The 21002-nt window shown below is 36.8% G+C and overlaps 1 protein-coding gene across 32 annotated transcripts in view; it reads right to left on the bottom strand.

Moving 5' to 3' along the window:
- TRDN (triadin) overlaps positions 1-21002 on the bottom strand; it is a 405761-nt gene that overhangs the window by 337603 nt on the left and 47156 nt on the right. For all 32 annotated transcript variants that reach the window (XM_052645523.1, XM_052645524.1, XM_052645525.1 and 29 more), the window contains exon 2: positions 9886-10095. In XM_052645523.1, coding sequence (XP_052501483.1) covers positions 9886-10095 — 210 coding nt within the window. The remainder of the gene's footprint in view (positions 1-9885; positions 10096-21002) is intronic.

Genomic DNA, 21002 nt, shown 5'->3' with positions numbered 1-21002 from the left:
AATTAACTTTCCTCCTCTTAGAAAAGTATATTATAGCTGAAATATAAATACAATCCCAATGTTACATGAATTAATAAGGAATGAGAAAGCAAGTTTTCTGTAGATTTATATTAGTAGATTTCTACAGACTTTTTTCTAAGCTATAGAATTAATTTTCTGGTAGCAGAAGAAGAGTTAAAATATCATAGTACTCCAGTTAGATGACTTACTTGGATCAGTATGTTATAAACTTAGCAGGCCAGTGAAGAAGAAAGATATTAAATTTGAGGTTAATATACCAATTAGCATATTCTGACTATTTAATAAACATGTATTTCATCAAGTTAAGGTTTGGTTTGAGAAACTCTTGATTATATTATATATTCTCTTTAGCTATTCTATCACTATGTTAGCCACAGAAATCATTTTAAAGTTATTTTCACCACATTAAAATGTAGCATGTAGGGTCATGAATTATGTACTTATTATATATTATACAAAAATAACGAACTATTTCAGAAAGGCTAGAACATTCCCTCAGTGTGAAAATAAAATAGAATACTTTAATCATTGTATTTCTATTGTGTAACTGGGAAATCTATGTATATTCAAATGATATTTAAAATTGGAAAGCATGTAGTCAATCCATCTTTTTGAAATATGCCTATTCATCTTTCTGAAACACTGAATATCCTTAAAGTCATGAAGAATAAATTAAAATAATACTAACTACAATTTATCTAACAATTACTATGTGCCATTCAAAATTCCAAGTGTCTTGAATATATCGCCTCATTCAGTGTTCACAGAACCACATGAAGCAGATACTATCATTGCCTACAGAGAATGAAACTGAGGCACAGAAAAGTCGTGTTTCCATGGTTACACAGCTACTAACTGGAGTGAGGGCTTCAGTCCAGAGCCTGCGCTCCACTACTTCACTCGGGTCTTAAAGTCCCTGTGTTCTTTTATTATTGCTGTCTGGTGGTTTTGCTTGTTTGCTTGCTATATACGCTTAGCAAATAACTCCTGTTAAGCTCATACAAATTGTACTGAACAATGTGTGGCAGGCAGTCAGCAGGGTAACAAGAATAGTTTAAGATAAATGAGACAATCTTTACTTTGAGATGCTTAAGTTTTTCAATCAGGCAAACAGAAGTTTAAAAAGTGAATCCTAACACTTTCAAAGTCATCATAAAGAACAGCTATGCTCATTACTTAGCATTCAGAGTGTAAAAAATGCTACCACATCTTCCTTTATTTACTTATATATTCATTCTTTCATCTTAGCATTCATTCAGATGTTTATTGAGCTCACAGTGCTAAACACTTCTAAGTACTAGAAAAATCAAGCAGATAAAACAGTCAGTCACTTTCCTTGCAAAACTAACAGATCAGTGGAGAAGAGAGATATTAAATAAATAATCACACACAACCAAAGATATACAACTTGTAATAAGTGCTGTGAGTAAAGAGTAAATGATATAATGGGGAACTAGGATAGAGTACCTTGATTTACATTGAAAGTTCAGAAAAGGTTTCTTTAAGGAAGCGAATCCAAGCACAGCACGAAAAGATATTTAATAGTTGGACCATTGAAAAGTGGGTATTAACATTTGATATGATTTACAATTGTATCCAACTAGATGCATTTATAAATATAAACTATCATTTGCCAAGGTTCAAATGAATGGAATAGAGCATTGGTATCAAATTTGGGGTTTTCTGACCTTGAAAACTGCCACCAGCAAAAGCCTGGAGCCCAACATCAAATTGCTAACTTTTTATTTTGTAAGAAAATGTCATTTAGAAAACTGTAACAGAAACAGTATCTGCCATTATCATCATTTCAAAAGAGAATTTTAAGACCAAAAATGTATAAATAATAGAAATAAGGACACATCTTTAAAGTGGATAAATTCTTCTTTATCTTTTTGTTCATTTCATGAAGAATCAACAAAATTTGATTAAGATCTGGGAACCACTGGACTACAAAAACTGCTATCTCCTTAAGGTGTTTAAGAGCAGATTGGAATTAAGTAATGAAATGTATCCTTTTAGATATGGTGACCGAGAGGACTAAATAAGCCTGGGACACTGAACAGAAAATGTGGGGTTGGAGATAAGACTTGAATCAGAATAAGAAGCACACAAAATGTCAACTATTCTTGAAAACTCAGTACACAGGAGAATTGATAAAGTCTTAAAATGTTGCATTTAGTGTTCCAGTTTTCCAAGTCTCCTGAAATGCAATAACGAATTCATATATATATAGTCACACAGTCATTTCTATACACAAACACACACAGAGACACACATATACATATATACATAACTATTAAATGTTAAATTTAAACATTCTGATTGACTTTGGGTCTTCCCTAAGTTATTTTGCTTCTCTAAACTCATACCCTGACAAACAGTGCACCTGTTTTACTGGGCTAAGTGCCAGGGGAAGAAAAAATCAGGGAAATTAATTTTCAAGAGCAGTAGATAACTGGCACACCTCATTAGAAAATCTATTTAAAAGGCACATCAGGAGATGTCTGCAAGACTTTCATAAGAAATTGATGCTTCTTACTGTCATATTCTTGCTGGCTCTCTTCTCAGATTACTGATCTTACTTCCTGGTAATAAGATTCAAATTCAAGTTACATTTAATGAGTGCTTCCTATGTGCCAAGCAGGTATGTTTTACATAGATTATCTTCTCTATTTTTTCAAAATTGTTTTGAAATATTTTGTGGAATGCCTGCAAAAAATTACTTTACGTGCTTTGAGGCCCCCCCGGATATGGCCACATAATGATTTTCCCTTCTTATGGATGAAAATGCTAATAAATTATGACCCTTATTCTTCAGTTAAGAAAAGCCACAAATCACTACAATTTATTCCCGTACATTCTGACCTAGAGGAAAATCATTAACATCCACAAAGGCCTCTAAGTTTGTAGTCATTTCTTTAACAATACTACTTGCTTGCATTTATTGTTTAGAGAGAAAGTTGTATCTGTAAATAAGACAAAGAAGTCTATAAGGAGTATCAACAAAGCCCACAAATTCTGATACTGAGTCATTAAATTGTCAGGACACCCCCTCTGTTTTCTGGGAGGACCTCCTGGCTGAGTCTAGAGAAGCTTGGGGGCACGGCCTCTAGGAGCCTTGTGATCTCCATTCCACTCTCGCAGGTGTCCTGTTTTGGATGATACAGTCATCCTATGGTGTGGCTTCCTGTGCTCTCTAATTTCTAACTGGAACTCTGTTTCCCAGGATTCCTTTATAGGAATGTTCCAGGTAACTGCTGGGTGTGAGAGAAATTTATAGGAGCTGTGGAAGACAAAATAGAAGTAATAACCATTGTTTATACTCTGAAGGTTGGTGTAGAGCGGGCTTTGCCACCTCTCATGCAATGCACATTATGACAAACACACAGGCTGGTCTTGACCGCTGATAGCAGTGGACTGCATCTCTTCGAGTTCCCACTGGATTTCCTCCTTCAGCGTCTCGAAACCCTGGTGGAAGGCTCGTGTCTTCCCAGGGTGGAAGGCACCAGCTCATATTGAAGCTCACCCACATCATCATAATTAGAGGTGGTAAGAGTCAAACGAGGGTTCCATTCATCCTTAGTCTCCCCTATTCTATTTCCATCTGTCTTTTTCAGTGAAGGGGTTCAGGACATGCTACCCCAACCTGTGGCTCCATAGCATACCAAGCTGGAAGAATTAGAGAAAGAGCATGTGCAAGAATTTTCTGATCTTCCTCTGAAGCAGGTCATAAACCCTCCTGTGAGAGGGCACCCACTATCCCCATAGGAAAGTAATGTCCTTGTCCCCAAAAGTCCAGAGGAATCTGAATGAACAGGCCTCACTGTGTCCTCCAGCTCGCTACAGTTAGCTCAGACCCTTTTGGTCCTGTCACATTTTTTTTACCACTTTTCATCAAAGCAACCACTAAAATGCTCAGGTCTAACTGCCTCTCAAGGTCTTCATATCCTTATGAAGGGCTCTATGTCACATAGAACTTTTATTAAATAAATCTGAATGCCTTTCGCTTGTTAATTTGTCTTTTGCTAGAGGGGCCCTAGCCAAGAATTTAGAAAGAGAGAAGAAAAAGATATGTTTCTCTTCTACCCTGTCTTCAACTCTGTCGACTTCTGACCCTGTACCAGATAAATTACAACAGCCTCATCGAGACTGCTTAATCAGCTTCCGAGAATGTGCAAGTCACATAAAATAAATTCCCTATTTTACATTACTTATAGTGACTCTACTCTGATCAAAGTAGACAACAGTACTATTGGAATAGTGTTTCAACATTGCATTTAGTAAGAAATGAACGGTAGGTGAGATCTCTTATCTAGTATCTGATTTTGATGTCCTAAAATTTGTCCTATTTGAAAAGATGAAGCAAAGTCACAGATTTTTCAGACCAGGAATCCAGGTGTCACCCCTAGTTTACAGACAAGAAAATGTTAACCACCTAGTAATGCTAACTTGTAGGCTATAGAGATATAAGTGAACCCAGTCTTTTGAATTAAGCACATATTAAAAGCCGCTTCTACTAGTGCTTCACAAGTAGATTATACACAGATCAACCAAATCAAATTCAGAAAATAGGGAACTGAGAAGACTGCCCAGATGAGAATCATTCTTCCCAATCCAGTACTTGCTTATGAAAACAGATTTTCATTTCTCTGTACACATTTTTTAATATATTGGAGTTGCTTATCTACTTTTCTCAAGTGCCAGAGCCCAAGGACAGTAAACCTGCCTGGCCTTCAGAACTATTTCTGATATGCTTTCTTCTACCACCAACCTTGTTTTTAAACATTAACAATACATATTTCAAAGACTATTATGCAGTACAGAAGCCTCATCATAGTAATAATATTTATCCCTAGTAAATGTTTGAAAGGCACCAATTAAAAATGGCATTAGAAGCATAAGAGAATCATTTACATTTTGAAACTCTCAATGAAGTGAATGTTTTTTCTGTAAAAATGTTGTTGTTGTAAAAACAACATTAAAAAGGGAGATTAAAAACATAATAAATGGAGAAAAGAAATCAGAATTTTAATATAAGTGTATGTATACTATCCAACCAGTGGTTAATATGAGTTAGAATTTTATGCTGTAATTATACAATGTCCTTGAACTAATATGCTTTTGGTTCTAGAAATTAATTATTCAAATTTTAATTAGCAAAAAGTATTTGAATTTCTTATTTGAAGAATTATATATATATCATTGAGAATTTTAGTTTTGAGATTTTTAAGATTTCAAATCCATTAGAGAATATTTATTTTCCTAGATATGGCCACATGATACCAGCCATTCCAATACACCATCTTTCTCTTTGCACCTGTCTCTCTTTGTCAAGTAAGAGAATTGAATGCTACTTCTTCAGACCCTAAGATTCATAACTTGGCAATATAACTTTCTGACAATATAATATGTGGTAGCCAACCACCACATCGGCCCAGTGATTTTTGCCTGTGGGCACTCATGCCACTGTGCAGTCTCTTCCAACACTGAGTAAGGACGAACTGTGCAGCAGTGTGTGATTTGCAAGTGTCGGTTATAAAGGGCATTGTGACTTCTGTCTTGCTCTTTCTTGGATCACTCAGTCTAGAGACACCAGGTGCCATGCTCTGAGGACAAACCAGCATTTAATTGACAGCCAAGTGAGTGAGACATCTTGCCAATGACTCTGCAACCTCAGAAAAATTTTCAGATGTCTGCACCCCCAGCCAGTGTTTTCATGGCAACCTCAAGATATACCCTATACCAGAACCACCCACCTAAGCCATCTCCAAATTCCTGACCCACAGAAACTGTGTACAGTGATAGTTATTTATTATTCTTTAAACCTCTTACTTTTAAGATAATTTACTATGCAGCCGTAGATGACTATTACAAAATATGACAAGTATCATTTCATTTTATAAACATATTTAATTTTCTTATTCTAATTTTGTTAAATTTGTAGCCCACTAGGCTCCTCTGTCCATCGGTTCTCCAGGCAAGAATACTAGAATGGGTTGCCATTTCCTTCTCCAGGGTATCTTCCCAACCCAGGGATCGAACCCAGGTCTCCTACATTGCAGGCAGATTCTTTACCATCTGAGCTATAGGGAAGTCCCAAAATTTGAAGAAGAAGAAAATGGCAACCCACTCCAGTATTCTTGCCTAGAAAATTCCACGGACAGAGGAGCCTGGTGGGCTATAGTCCGTGGGGTGGCAAAGAGTACGATACGACTGAGTGACTGACACACACATAATCTTGTTAAATTAAAACTACTTAAAAATTAAATGACTTATTAATTTTTTAAGTTGCTCAGAAGCTGGATGAAATAAAATTTTTATGATAAATATTTGTTTCTGCATAATTATGGAATTATTTAAAAATCAAAATATTAGCATTATTCATTCCTTTAAGCAATATACACCAAAACATGCTACATAACAGACACTCATGTACAGAGATGAATAAGAGAGTTTCTTCCTTGAATAAGTTTGTTTCTGAATAAGATGGACAAGTAAACAGATACTAATAATACAATGTGATAGCTGCTAATACTGGTGCCCCTAAGGGACTAAGAAAAGGAAAGCACAGCACAGCAAGTTTTTCCTAGGAAATCTGGAAACGTTTAGCAAAAATGGGATGAATCCATCCTTCAAGAAAAGAGGAATGAGTCTCTTACTAGAGATATTAAAATGTAAACAGTACTTTGTGATAAACCAGGTTCTGTTCTAAACACTCCACAAATAAATTCATTTATATGATTTCCTTAATAATCTTATTGCATGGGTACTAATATTATCCGCACTATTTAAATGATGAAACGGAAGCAAAGAAATTCCAAGCAACTTTTCTCACAACAGCTAGAAAGTTCCAAGATCTGGATTTATTAATAGTAGTGAGGAAATCCAGTACCGGAGTAAACATTCTTAGCCTCTTTGGTACACTTTCTGCTATACTGGATCATGGAATGGGGAAAGAACAACATGAGCAGAGGCGGGGAGGAGTGAGAGTGTATGTTTTCCTAGGGAAAGAAACAGGTGAGAGCAGTGGGAGGTAAAATGGGGCACATGAGCGGAATCACAAGATGAAAATAAAGGCCAAGCCAAGGACTTGAATTTCATGCCAGGGAAGCTGTACTTGGCAAAAATACGTGATGAAATTTATGCTTTATGAAGATACCTTAAGGGCAATGTTAAAAGGGAGAGACTGGATGAGGCCGGCAAGAAGAAAGTGCACTAGCACCCTTGAAAGACAATCAAGGTCTAAAGTGCAGTAATGGAGACCGCGGTCATACGAGGAGGAAGCAAATTTATGAGGGGCACGAAGGTTGGCTGGCATACAGCATGGTAATTGATCAGGTGCCCAGCAGATTTAAAGGATGACTTGCAGGTTTCTTTTTGCAGGGAATGGAGAGATGGTTAGGTCAATAATAAATATAGAGAACTGGAGGAAGAGTGTTCGCAAAGAAGATGTACTTAATAAGCACTTCTCGAAAGAAGAAATGAAGTAGTAGGAATACAGAGGTTATTTTTTGTCAATCAAATGAAGTACCAGTAACAGAGGCATTATCCATAGTTTCCCATTACAGTAGTCCAAGGAAGCTGTGGACTATAAGTGTGTCTTGCATTCAAATAATCTAACCTGAAAGTCTAATTACATGTAGGTGCTCACTTTATCAAATAATTAAGGACAAATTCAACAGTAATTTCTTTTGTACACTTATTAAAATAATAACTTTACAAATATTAGATTTACATGCAATTCTAAAATACATCTACCATAAAAATTGAAGAACTATATTTTATGACCATGTGTGTGTGTTAGTCGCTCAGTCGTGCCCGACTCTTTGCGACCCCATGGACTGCAATCCACCAGGTTCCTCTGTCCATGAGATTTTCCAGGCAAGGGTACTGGAGTGGGTTGCCATTTCCTTCTCCAGGGGATCTTCCCAACCCAGGGATCGAACCCGGGTCTCCTGCACTGCAGGCAAATTCTTTACCGACTGAGCTACAATTTGGTTCTCAAATTTGAATGAATGAAAGTCTAAAAAAGAATGGATGAAATATCACAGCCAACCAGGCTCAAGGGAAATGAAATCTCCTAGAGGAATGTAACCAACTGATTTTCACTTAAAATTCTAGGTCATATTTTATATTATTCACATTTTTAACAGTATATTCTTTTAAGAGGCTGCCTTACACACACAGTATCGAAACAACTGCCTATTTAAAGCAGATGCTTATGGCTCTCTATAAACAGCCCTTTTGCTCTGGCTGGCATCATGGGATTTGTCTCTCTGTTGTTATGATGCTCATACTCACTTTAGCCCAGCTACAATGCTCTGGGGGCAGAGTCAACTCAGTCACACCTCCATGTCAATAAACCCAAGCATACATTTTTATGACTCCCCCTTACTCCTACTAGCATTTCTTTTAACTTAGTCATTTCTTGGCACATATAGTAGATACTTGATGATAATAACTGTTGAATAAGCAAAATACCATAATAAGAAAGAGGATCTCTTACTGTATAGAAGGCAACGTAACAGTTTCTGTGCTCTACTGAATCCACTCCTACTAAAGAAAGAACAGGTGGGTTGGGGGGTGCTCAGTGAAAATACGAATGAGCACATCAAGAGGTTGATGAAATGTTTTTGCTTATGATACAAAGGCATAAGCATAAACTCATTCACCTATTTATTTAACACTTATAGAGCACCTGACTGATTCCTTCCCTCAAGGAACTCAGTCAGTAGAGCGTGGCAGATGTGAAAATAAACAAATATAATTTAAAAAATACAAAAAGATCTTGAACAAAGAGATGAACAACATACTCAGACACTGAACAGGCCACAGTGAAAATCTAAATTTCATTACTTGTGATCTTCCTGCGTGTGTATGTGCTAGGTCACTTTAATCGTGTCTGGCTCTATGCGATCCTATGACGATAGCCAGCCAGGTGCCTCTGTCCATGGGATTCTCCAGGCGAGAATACCAGAGTAGGTTGCCATGCACTCCTCCAGAGGATCTTCCCAACCCAGGGATTGAACCCATGTCTCCTACACTGGCAGGTGGGCTCTTTACTATTAGCACCACCTGGGAAGCTCTGTGCTATACCTATTTCACTTCAAATTATAAAAACACATGGCTGGTCATAGTGTCTCATTACAAATAATTAGAAAACTCAAAATAGGGCGTCTCAGTGGGAGGAGCAAGGGCTTCTCAGGTGGCTCATTGGTAAAGAATTCACCTGCCAATCCAGGAGACATAGGCGATGTGGGTGCAATCCCTGGTTGGGAAGATCCCCGGGAGGAGGGCATGGCAACCCGCTCCACTGCTTTTGCTTGTCCATGGGGTCACAGTGAGTCTTACATGACTGAGTGACTGGGTATGCATGCAATGGGAGCAGCAAAGAGAATATCTGGGAAGGAAGCTTGGGACCAGATGGTGAGGGGACTTCTACAATTTTCCATTTATCCAAAAGTGCTTTATTTGGTTTGGTTTAGTTTTATGTTACCCCTTACTCTTTACTCCTTTATAAAGGAGTACTAACGAAGTATAAGATCTACAAATTATCCTTTATTATTGGTTGATAAAATCCCTATTCCCAAACCAAATATCCACCGCCACCGTGCTTCGGGATCATTATCCTCATGGGACTATAGCATTCAGCTTTTGATCAGCTCTTCAAATAAGGCTGCATTTGAAATCTATAAGGAAAACAGACAAAGAAAAGAAGGAAAGGTGAAGATGGGAACTAGCCCTCAGTGGCCTTCAAGCATGTTTGTAGGAGGATGCTTTATTTGTGGGGCGAAGAGAAACAAAGCTAGAGCTGGAGAAAACACTGCTTCTTTTCATGTAAGAGCCGAACTTCATGGACCTTACCTGATAAGTTTTTGTAATCCACTAAGTCAAACATAACAACGGCCACAGCTGACCATGTGATGATGAGGGCGATGACCAGAAGCCAGGCTGCTGGGGAGCTGAACGTCGACACTATATCCTCGGTGACTGTCCTCTTCAGCGCTTTTCCAGGGGACTTGGGCACAGATCCATTCTTGCTGTCTATCACAGTGGTGGTTGTAGATGCATTTCCTAATCAAACATTTGCGAAAAGAGAATTACAGTTTAGAACTTCACATCAAATACTGATGACCAAAAAACCCTCACAAAACACAGACTTATATAAGTACATAGAGCTCTTTTACCGCACTCTCTATGGCAGAGTACACCTCCTTAGTGGGAGGACCAAACTCCCTGTCCATTACCACATTTTTCCTTCCTCAGCATTTACCCTGCACTCTGATACCCATAGGCCCTCATAAGCGGCATTCCTAGTCTCCTAAGCTCCATAAACACTGCCATCCAGGCCACAAACTCTGTCATCCCCTTCAATCACTTTCACATCTCCCTTACCACTGCCTTTATCCACTACCATCAAGGGCAATGGCTTTTTTGGTCAAGTTGCTTTTTAATACCTTTTTCATTTATTTAGGTTCATATGTCAGGTCTAAATGCAAGCAAAATATCTCCTCCGGGAGAGAAACAAAATCAGGGATAAAATAGTTCAATGGATGAAATTCCTTTTGGATATCCTGGTTTAACAGCGTAATTGACCTCTATTGATGTCATTCATTTTTATTTGTGAAAGGGGCACAGAAGATCTAAGAGATTAATGTTGGAAAACTCTTATTATATCAAAAACCTTTTATACTTGCTTTTAAAAGTCTACACATTTGTGACTGAAAATTCAAAAATATAAAAAATAGCAAAATAAATAAATAGATAATTATTTGGAAGCTTTATTAAGTAATAGTTAATTTATTTGTGTTCTCAGTACCTCAAAACAACTGTTGACATATTGTTCTAATTACACCTACTTTTCAGCATATGCAAATAAATACATAAACGTGATTTTATTTGCTCCTGACAAGTCATCATCATACTCTCTGTTATTTTTTTTAACTAGGTGATATATAATAAACATGTTTTCTTGCTGTATGTATTCCATAAAACACCACTTAAGTGGCTACATGGCACGTCATTCCATGGCTATGCATAATTTAGTCAAACAGCACTCTACCCTGGAACATGGCAGAAGTTTTCTCAGCACTTATTAATGATTTTTCTATTAGAAGAATTTTCTAAACATAGAATTTCTGGGCAAATAGAATAACTACTTTTATATCTTTTGAGAATATATGCATATTTGAAAGTCTGTTTTAGAAAATTGTATATGCAGGCAGTCTGTTTCCTTATCCTTGACAACTCTGGGTATTACCAGTGTTCAAAATATGTGTTAGCACATAGTAGGATAATTCAGCTTAACTGGCACTTCTTTGATTATTAGAGATAAGCTTTTTGTATGTTTATTCTTCATTTATATTTCGTATCTTGTGAAGCTTTTTGTTCATTTTTCTAGAAAGCTCCTTTTGGTGGTTTATTTAATTGTGTTCATATGTACATATATATAATGTCTATGTAAGTATTTTGTTTAATATATACGTATATGTACATATATAGGTTTCCCTGGTGACTCAGCGGTAAATAATCCAATGCAGGAGACATAGGTTCAACCCCTGGGTCAGGAAGATCCCCTGGAGGAGAGCATGCCAACTCCCTCTAGTATTCTTGCCTGGACAGTCCGATGGACAGAGGAGCCTGACTGGCATTAGCCCACGGGGTCGCAAAAGAATGGGACACGATTTCATGATTAAAGCAACAATAAATGTACATATACATATATGCATGTGTATGCATGCATGTATACATGCATGTTTATAAATAAATACACACTTATAGGATAGTACTGCTTTAACCTTACGTTGCAATTTTTTTCCTTCAACTGTTTACCTTTTCTTTTTAATGATACTTTTATGTATAAACATTTAAAAATTTTGCAACTCATGTTTCTCCTATAAAGTTGCTGCCTTTGCATGCCCAGAAAGTTGCCCCTCAGTGGAGAGCAGGCATAAATGATTATATCGATAACCTTTACTCATAGAAAGTTATCTCAAGAGGAAACTTAGAGATAATTTGAAATAAATACATCATGTTTTATTTAAAAACAATTGAAGACCAACCAGAAATTATACAGATGTGAAGTAAATGCCTAAGTACTAAGGAGAAAAAATACTAACAATCCAAATATTTTTGCCAACATCACAGCTTAACAACATATTTCATATACTTTAAATATGAGCTACATTGTCTGCAAAAATTAAAGAATTACATATCAGGAAAGTGAAAATTTTGATTAATAATATTTTAATATACATAAGAAAATATTTTCAATTTTATCTCTAAATTATATTCCCAATTTCTTTTTTAAAAAGCAAATTTTCAAACTTCTTTGACATTAAAATTTTTTTAAGCTTTTTTTTTCCATTTCTAACCAGAAACTTTTTTGACATTTTTCACAAAATAAATTTCACCTAAATGGAATTACTCTTAGAATAATCTTCATTATTATCATTACATTGACCACCATTTCCACAGCTAGGATTATAACCACTACTGTCATTAAAAGGAAGGCCTAGAAGTGCAAGATTAACCTTGCAAACAAAGGTTGAGGGCCTAATTCCTAAATAAATGCAGACATTTATTTCCACTTCATAAGCGTCTATATTAGGCTAAGACATTTTCAACAAACTAGAAAAAAGAATGTTATAATTCCCTCACTGTCTTTTCTAATCAATATATTTTTTGTAATATAGGAAAAGAGGAACACATACTTTAACTGATTCATATTAATGGATGCTGTTTACCCCATTAACAAAATTAAGAGAGATGATCAATAAAAATAGTTACTTTTGTTTATAGTACAAATTGCACTCATCTCACATGCTAGTAAAGTAATGCTCAAAATTCTCCAAGCAGGCTTCAGCAATATGTGAACTGTGAACTCCCTGATGTTCAAGCTGGTTTTAGAAAAGGCAGAGGAACGAGAGATCAAATTGCCAACATCCTCTGGATCATGGAAAAAGCAAGAGAGTTCCAGGAAAACATCTATTTCTGCTTTCTTGACTATGCCAAAGCCTTTGACTGTGTGGATCACAATCAACTCTGGAAAATTCTGAAAGAGATGGGAATACCAGACCACCTAATCTGCCTCTTGAGAAATCTGTATGCAGGCCAGGAAGCAACAGTTAGAACTGGACATGGAACAACAGTTCCAAATAGGAAAAGGAGTATGTCAAGGCTGTATATTGTCACCCTGCTTATTTAACTTCTATGCAGAGTCCATCATGGGAAACGCTGGACTGGAAGAAGCACAAGCTGGAATCAAGATTGCCGGGAGAAATATCAATAACCTCAGATATGCAGATGACACCACCCGTATGGCAGAAAGTGAAGAGGAACTCAAAAACCTCTTGATGAAAGTGAAAGAGGAGAGTGAAAAAGTTGGCTTAAAGCTCAACATTCAGAAAACCGAAGATCATGGCATCTGGTCCCATCACTTCATGGCAAATAGATGGGAAAACAGTAGAAACAGTGTCAGACTTTATTTTTGGGGGCTCCAAAATCACTGCAGATGGTGATTGCAGCCATGAAATTAAAAGACGCTTACTCCTTGGAAGAACAGTTATGACCAACCTAGAGAGCATATTCAAAAGCAGAGACATTACTTTGCCAACTAAGGTCCGTCTAGTCAAGGCTATGGTTTTTCCTGTGGTCATGTATGGATGGGAGAGTTGGACTGTGAAGAAGGCTGAACGCTGAAGAATTGATGCTTTTGAACTGTGGTGTTGGAGAAGACTCTTGAGAGTCCCTTTTACTGCAAGGAGATCCAACCAGTCCATTCTGAAGGAGATCAACCCTGGGATTTCTTTGGAAAGAATGATGCTAAAGCTGAAACTCCAGTCCTTTGGCCACCTCATGCGAAGAGTTGACTCATTGGAAAAGACTCGGATGCTGGGAGGGATTGGGGGCAGGAGGAGAAGGGACGACCAAGGATGAGATGGCTGGATGGCATCACGGACTCAATGGACCTGAGTCTGAGTGAACTCCGGGAGATGGTGATGAATAGGGAGGCCTGGCATGCTGCGATTCATGGGGTCGCAGAGTCGGACACGACTGAGCAACTGAACTGAAGTGAACTGAACTGAACTGAACTGAATTCTTTAAAAGTACAAAAATAATGTTTGAACCCTCAAACAGATGTGTACACCAGATACTTAAAGTATAAATCCATTCATAAGACAATTAATTGACAGAAGAAATGAAAATAACACACGCAAAATTGTTTTCTAGTTAATAAAGTTTTATCCTTTTGTTTCTTTACCAATAAAATGGTAATTACCTCCCCTATATATTAAAAAAAATAAAATAATGACATAAAATCTAGACTGACTAGGGGAAAGAAAATCAAACACATTTAAGTGTATACATATATTAGCAGGTATTAATAACAAACACCTGGAGAAAGAAAGGGCAATCCAGGATTCTTGCCTGGGAAATCCCATGGACGGAGGAGCCTGGTGGGATACAGTCCATAGTCACAAATAGTGGAACATGATCTAGCGATTAAATAACAATAACAATCGGACATAACCAGTGCAACTATTTTGAGATGACAGTGGTAAGTCTAGGCGTACATTTTTAAGAGTAAAAAGCTGATGAGAAACATCAGTGATAAAAACATGTAGTTAAAATTTTAAAACAACTTTAGTTATAAATTAACAATAGTAACAATGAATTTCCTTCTCTGAAAAACTATGTGAATACATATCTCAAGCTCAAGAACTCAATTTAGTTGAAATGATACCAAGATGGAAAAATAACTTTAAAAAAGATTTCACAGACTGTACTTGAGACAGTGTTCGAAGAAGAAAAAATTGGAAAGAGCTCATATCATATCCTCTCATTGATTTTGGTGCCAAATTCCCATCACTTCTAAATGGCAGTTCTGAAAATGGATGAATGATAGAAGTGCTTTGAAATGCGATTTAAGACTCAAGTGGGGCTACAAGTGAATCAGATCTTTGGAATAATGATTTGCAGGAGAATAAGTGAATTGTAAGTGTTTAGAAGAGGCCCACCTGAAAGCTGATATGTTGCTAATCTCCTGATTTTTAACCTCGGAAAGCTTTCTACTACAACTGTATAGAGAACATGGGAAGAATTGCTTTTGCTCTTCAGATTCACTTCAGTGAACTGTGTATTAGAGAGTATTTCTGTAGACAATGTAGTACACAGCTGCTTGGTATCTTGAAACTGAATGACTAAACTTACTGAAATTTGATACAAAATTAGTTGAACTCTGGTCACATTTTTAAAAGAGAAAATTTTAATATAGTAAGAATTTATATATTTTTTTCTTTTTTATCAGAAAAAAAATGAGAAACTATAAATTCAGGAAGTAATGCAAGTTTAGAGTTAAAATGTTACTTTTAATTGCTTAAAGAACTGCTTTTAATGTATATTCTAAATTTTATTTCACCAACAGTCCTGCCTAATATGGTATGATATTTTAAATAAATACAAAATAAATTTAACACTAAGCAATTTTTAAAATCTTTTTGATTTCTTTCATCTTCACATCTTCAAAAATTCTACTTAAGAATTAAGATTAAAAAGTGATGAAAACATATTCTGAGTATCCAACAACAAAACCATAAGCAATTTGAAAGTAATCTGAAAGTTATTTTGTTTAAGGAAAATTATGTGTTGCCTTTGTTATGGAACTGGCTCAGAGGTTAAAGCGTCTGCCTGGAATGCAGGAGACCCTGGTTCGATCCCTGGGTCGGGAAGATCCCCTGGAGAAGGAAATGGCAACCTACTCCAGTACTCTTGCCTGGAGAATCCCATGGAGGGAGGAGCCTGGTGGGCTACAGTCCATGAGGTCGCAAAGAGCTGGACACAACTAAGTGAATTCACTTCACTTCACTTTGTTATGGAAACACACTTGCTTGTACCTTTCAATTTCCATTCACATTTATTTACAGACGCCACACACATGTACAGTCAAGAGGAATAAAATTGAGCGGAAATAAATTGCCCTCTCTGACAGCTGGTCAAGATAAATGCAAAGAACAGAGTGTATAATCTGAGATTATTTAACGTTTGAGAAGCACTTTGAAGATGACAAGAGCTAGTTATTGATATGGCAGAAAAAAATGAGAGGTAAATATTACTGAGTAATTTGACACAGGTGATGCTTCTTGAAAGTTGGTGTCTCACAATTGAAGCAGAGCAGTGAGGGTATATGACAGCATTTTCCATGACTACTTTTTCATTCCCTTCCTTTTGATTTCATACAAATTACTTTGATTGCCAGATAGCCAGAATCAGCTTCAAAAGAAGTGGGGCTCTGGCTGGAGGGCCAAGAGACTCTGCTCTATAAAATAAAATTAGGGGCTGTCTATGTAGTGGTTCCAAAGCCCAGCTTCACAGACAGGTTATGCACTGTAGAATAAATCACAAGCCTTATGAAAGAACTCACTTAACCTCCTCATGCCTTGTTAATCAGATGAGGAAACCACCATGCACACTTCACCATTATTACTCCTCTGAGACAAGAGCAATGCAGGCTCTTCCAGGATGCTCAGGAAAGACACCTATACTCTACAATGGTATAAAGTATTGTGTATCCAATTCATAAAAACATTAATTATGAATTCACATTTAAAGAGGCAGTTTATGGAAAATTCTAGCACTAAATTTTTTCTTCAAAAATTAGAGAGCAAAGAAGAGAGGGGGAGTACATACTATCCAAGAAAAACATGTTCTTTCAAAATTACATTAAGAATGTAATTCCCAATTACAAGAATGACCTTTGCTATATTTTCAAGTGTTTCAGAAAACATGCACATAAGTAACAATTTGGGGGAAACTCTATTGAAAAGATCCTTAAGCAAATACAGTTGAAGAGTGAAGATTTATACATTTTTTAACTTGTATATTTTATTAATCCTAGTGTTTGAAGAATGTCTATATGTCTAAATCCTATATTGATAACAAACATGGTTATCAAAGGGGAAATGTGGCAGGGAGTGAAAATCAGAAGCTTGGGATAAACACACATACTATATATATAAAATGGATAACCAATAAGAGCCTATTATATAGCACTGGGTACTCCACTCAATATTTTGTGATGACCTATGTGAGAAAATAATCTAAAAAAGAAATAATATATGTATATGCATAACTGAATCACTTTGCTGTACACCTGAAATTAACACAAAATTGTATTAATAAATCAACTATACTATAATAAAAAATGTCTATGTGTCATATGAAGAAATCTTGTACAATTAAATCATGCTTCTTCTTGTATATATAAAGTGAATGAAAATGGATTTTGAGGGCAAGATAAATCATGACAATTCACAAAAACAATCTTTATCAAAATAATCCTAGATATTCTAATTGATATACATATGTGTGTAATATCAGTAAACCATGAGTAGTATATAACATAAGTTTTAGAAGAATCTAGATTCTAAGCACTTTAAAAGAAACTATATATTCTTTCAAGGTAAAAACTGCTTTTGTCTTAAACCAGAAACTGACCCCCTGCCAATTTCAATGAAAGGTAAATTGCCATCTTTTCCCCCAGATCTGGGGCATGTGATTATTATAATATTTCAGAGGATGATTTGGCTACCTAAGTTACCTGGGAGATGGAGAGATAGACACATCTATTTTATGTTATCTAGCACCCCTTCCTACCTACCCACTGACTCTACTCTTCCCGCAAGTGAATTTCTTTTTCCAGGGCTGAGATTAGAAAATGAACCCTCCCTCAGTCAAATGGGCCTTTAAGACAAGCCTGACCATCAGAATATTTCATCTTGCCCAGGACTGTGAAGGGATGGTGCAATCAGAAACCTCCTCATTTTTCATGAAACTGTTGGAGGACACTCTTTCTGCGGGGGTTGCCAAGCTGGTAGGATCTGCCAGTGGCTCTCTAGCCCACCAGTTAAAGAACCTGCTGCTAGATGGAAACAGGCAGAGTCCAGACACCACCGTTTGGGTTCATGGTGCCAGCTGTGTTTAGGGCCAGATTGATCGCTGGACTTTCCGGTGATATGAGAATATATAAACTCTTTTAATTTGGTTGAGTCCATATCACCAGTCATCAGGAATTCTGATTGATGGTTTTGCTTCTGCTAGGAATGTAAATAATTATTTTCCTTCATTTGTTTGTGTCATAAGAAGTGAGGATCAGTCAGAATGATTAAAAATATCTAGCTTTTTTTTTTAAATTAAATCATTTCTGAAAGAAAACCTCAAATCTCACTCTTATATTTTAAGCGGTTGTGCTATTATGGTCCTAAGTGAAATGAGGTGTTCTGGTTAAGGTCAAATTTTAATATTAAAGTGCTCCTTCTAGGAGGAACTCCCTTGTGCTCTGGGTGAGAGGCAGGATCTCCCTCTGTGGGCAGGGACCTCTCGCTGTGACGTGCTAGCTCACCTCCCAGTACTCTTTACTGCCAGGTAACAGATGTCTCTTCTTGCATTGGTGCCAGTAAGCCTACTTTTCCCCTACCTTTTGAACTTTTCTTTTTCAACACAGCAGTTCCTCTCCATTCAGAAAACTTGTTTTCTGACAAATAGCAAATTGAATTTAAAGGTGAAAAGCAATGATAAGTGCATAACTAGAATTCACTTTCTGAAAATGTATTGAACTTAAAATACATTGTTTCACCAATCTAAAGTGGGTAAGGACTTCTGGTGAATTCCTTTTTTATTTCTATTTTTTTTAAAATAGAAACTCCATTCTTTTTCTTTTAAATTATTTTAATTGGAGGCTAATTACTTTATAATATGAGGCAGTTTTTGCCATAAATCAACATGAATTGGCTCTGGGTGCAGGTGTGCCCCCATTCTGAACCTGCCTCCTACCCTCCTTCCCACCTATCCCTCTGGGTTGTCTGAGAGCACCAGTTTTGAGTGCTCTGCTTCATGCACCCAACTTGCAGTTGTCATCTATTTCACATATGGTAATATACATGTTTCACTGCTATACTCTCAAATCACCCCATCCTTGCCTTATCCCACAGAGTGCAAAAGACTGTTCTTTACATCTGTGTCTCTTTTGCTGTCTTGCATATAGGGTCTTTGTTACCGTCTTTCTAAATTCCATATTATGAGTTAGTATACTGTATTGGTGTTTCTCTTTCTGACTTACTTCACTCTGTCTAATAGGCTCCAGTTTCATCCACCTCATTAGAACTGATTCAAATTCATTCCTTTTAATAACTGACTAATATTCCATTGTGTATATGTATCACAGCTTTCTTATCCATTTGTCTGCTGATGGACATCTAGATTGCTCCCATGTCCTAGTTATTGTAAACAGTGCTGCAACAAACATTGGGGTACACGTGTCTCTTTCAATTCTGCTGAAATTCCACTCTTGAAAGCCAAATTCTCTTTCAAGAATTGCCTCAAATCTCAACTCCATAATGATATTCCCCTGATCTTATTAAGTGAACACTACTGTTCTTATTTATGATTCTATAACATTTTCTTAACACAATATATGGATGAAATTATCCCAACTCTTCTATAGTTTTTCTTTTGTTTTCAACCAAGTTCCAGGTTGGAAGCAAGTCATTTATCCTCTCATAGACTTTAGCATAGCACTTACTTTACACAGTGTGGCCCCAATAAATACTTATTTAATGTGAAAAAATTCATGTTTGCCAAAGAAAATCAACTAAAGAAACTGTCATAATAAATAACATCTATTTCTACAGATAGAAGGATCTGCAGGATGCAGCGAATTTGTAAGAAATAAAAAAACTTAAAGTGGTTCATTTTCAAGGACTTTTGGCTTTGAGTGGAAAAATTACTACCAGCCAAACTTGCCTAACAGCTTACTTATGTATGTAGTGTTTGTAAGGATTACAAAACTAGAAAGTCTGGGCAAACAAAGGGAGGGTGGGATGCCTAGGATTTTCATGCGGACTCATTCTATTGGTGAGCTCAAAACAGAAGAACAGGAATAGGGTTTCATGCAGACTCATTCTACTGATGAATGCAAAACATAAGAATGGGATAGGTGCACAGGAAAGGAGGAAACAAGGTGTCAGGGAGGGGCCCGCCCAGAAGGAGGGCGGGAATAAACTTAGGCAACATCCGGGAAGACTGTTCACCCCACAGTACTCAGCCAATGGGGAGCTGGGGGAGGAAATTGCACACTAGGAGACAAAATTGCTTGTGATGACACTGGTTGTGCCTGCTCACCAGACACTGGATCTTGCAAGACCATCATTAAAGCCTTGCTTCCTGCCAGTGGCTTTTATTTCCGACAATTTCGATCCAGAAATAAATATAAACCAAAATATATTTTTATGACATGAGACAATGTTGAATTAAGATATATGTTTACTGACAGAAGTAAAAGCACGTCTATTCAGAAATTTTGCCATATGCAGCCACATAGGTGGACTTGAGTATTATTCTAAGTGAAATAATTCACACAGAGAAAGAGAAATAGTATATGATGTCACTTAGACATAAAACCAAAAAATACAACAAACTAGTGACTATAACATAAAAGAAGATTTAAACATACAGAGAACAAACTAGTGGTTACTAGTGGGGAGAGGGGAGAGGAAATGAAGGGGCGGGAAGCACAGACTACTGGGTGTAAGACAGGCTCCAAGTTGTTTTGTGCAACACAAGGAAAATAGCTAGTATTTTGTGAGGACTATAAATGGAAAGTAAAATTGTATAGAATTAAAACTGTACAGAATTTTAAAAAATTAATGTTAAAAAAATTGTTCAGGGTGCATTTCAAAAGAAGTGGAAAGTTTAGTTGGTCAAAATAATTAATTAAAGCTTCCACAGAGGAGGAAACATGAGTGGGGCAGAGAAAAAGACGTTCAATCTTCTTGAGTAAAAAAGCTTTTATTTACTAAATAAACCCACTCCAGTGCTCTTGCCTGGAAAATCCCATGGTTGGAAGATGCACTGGTAGGCTGCAGTCCATGGGGTTGCGAAGAGTCGGACATGACTGAGCGACTTCACTTTCACTTTTCACTTTC

This window comes from Budorcas taxicolor, chromosome 9 (genome assembly GCF_023091745.1).
Source record: "Budorcas taxicolor isolate Tak-1 chromosome 9, Takin1.1, whole genome shotgun sequence".
NCBI classification, from domain to species: domain Eukaryota; kingdom Metazoa; phylum Chordata; class Mammalia; order Artiodactyla; family Bovidae; genus Budorcas; species Budorcas taxicolor.
This window is presented reverse-complemented; position numbering and strand designations above follow the sequence as displayed.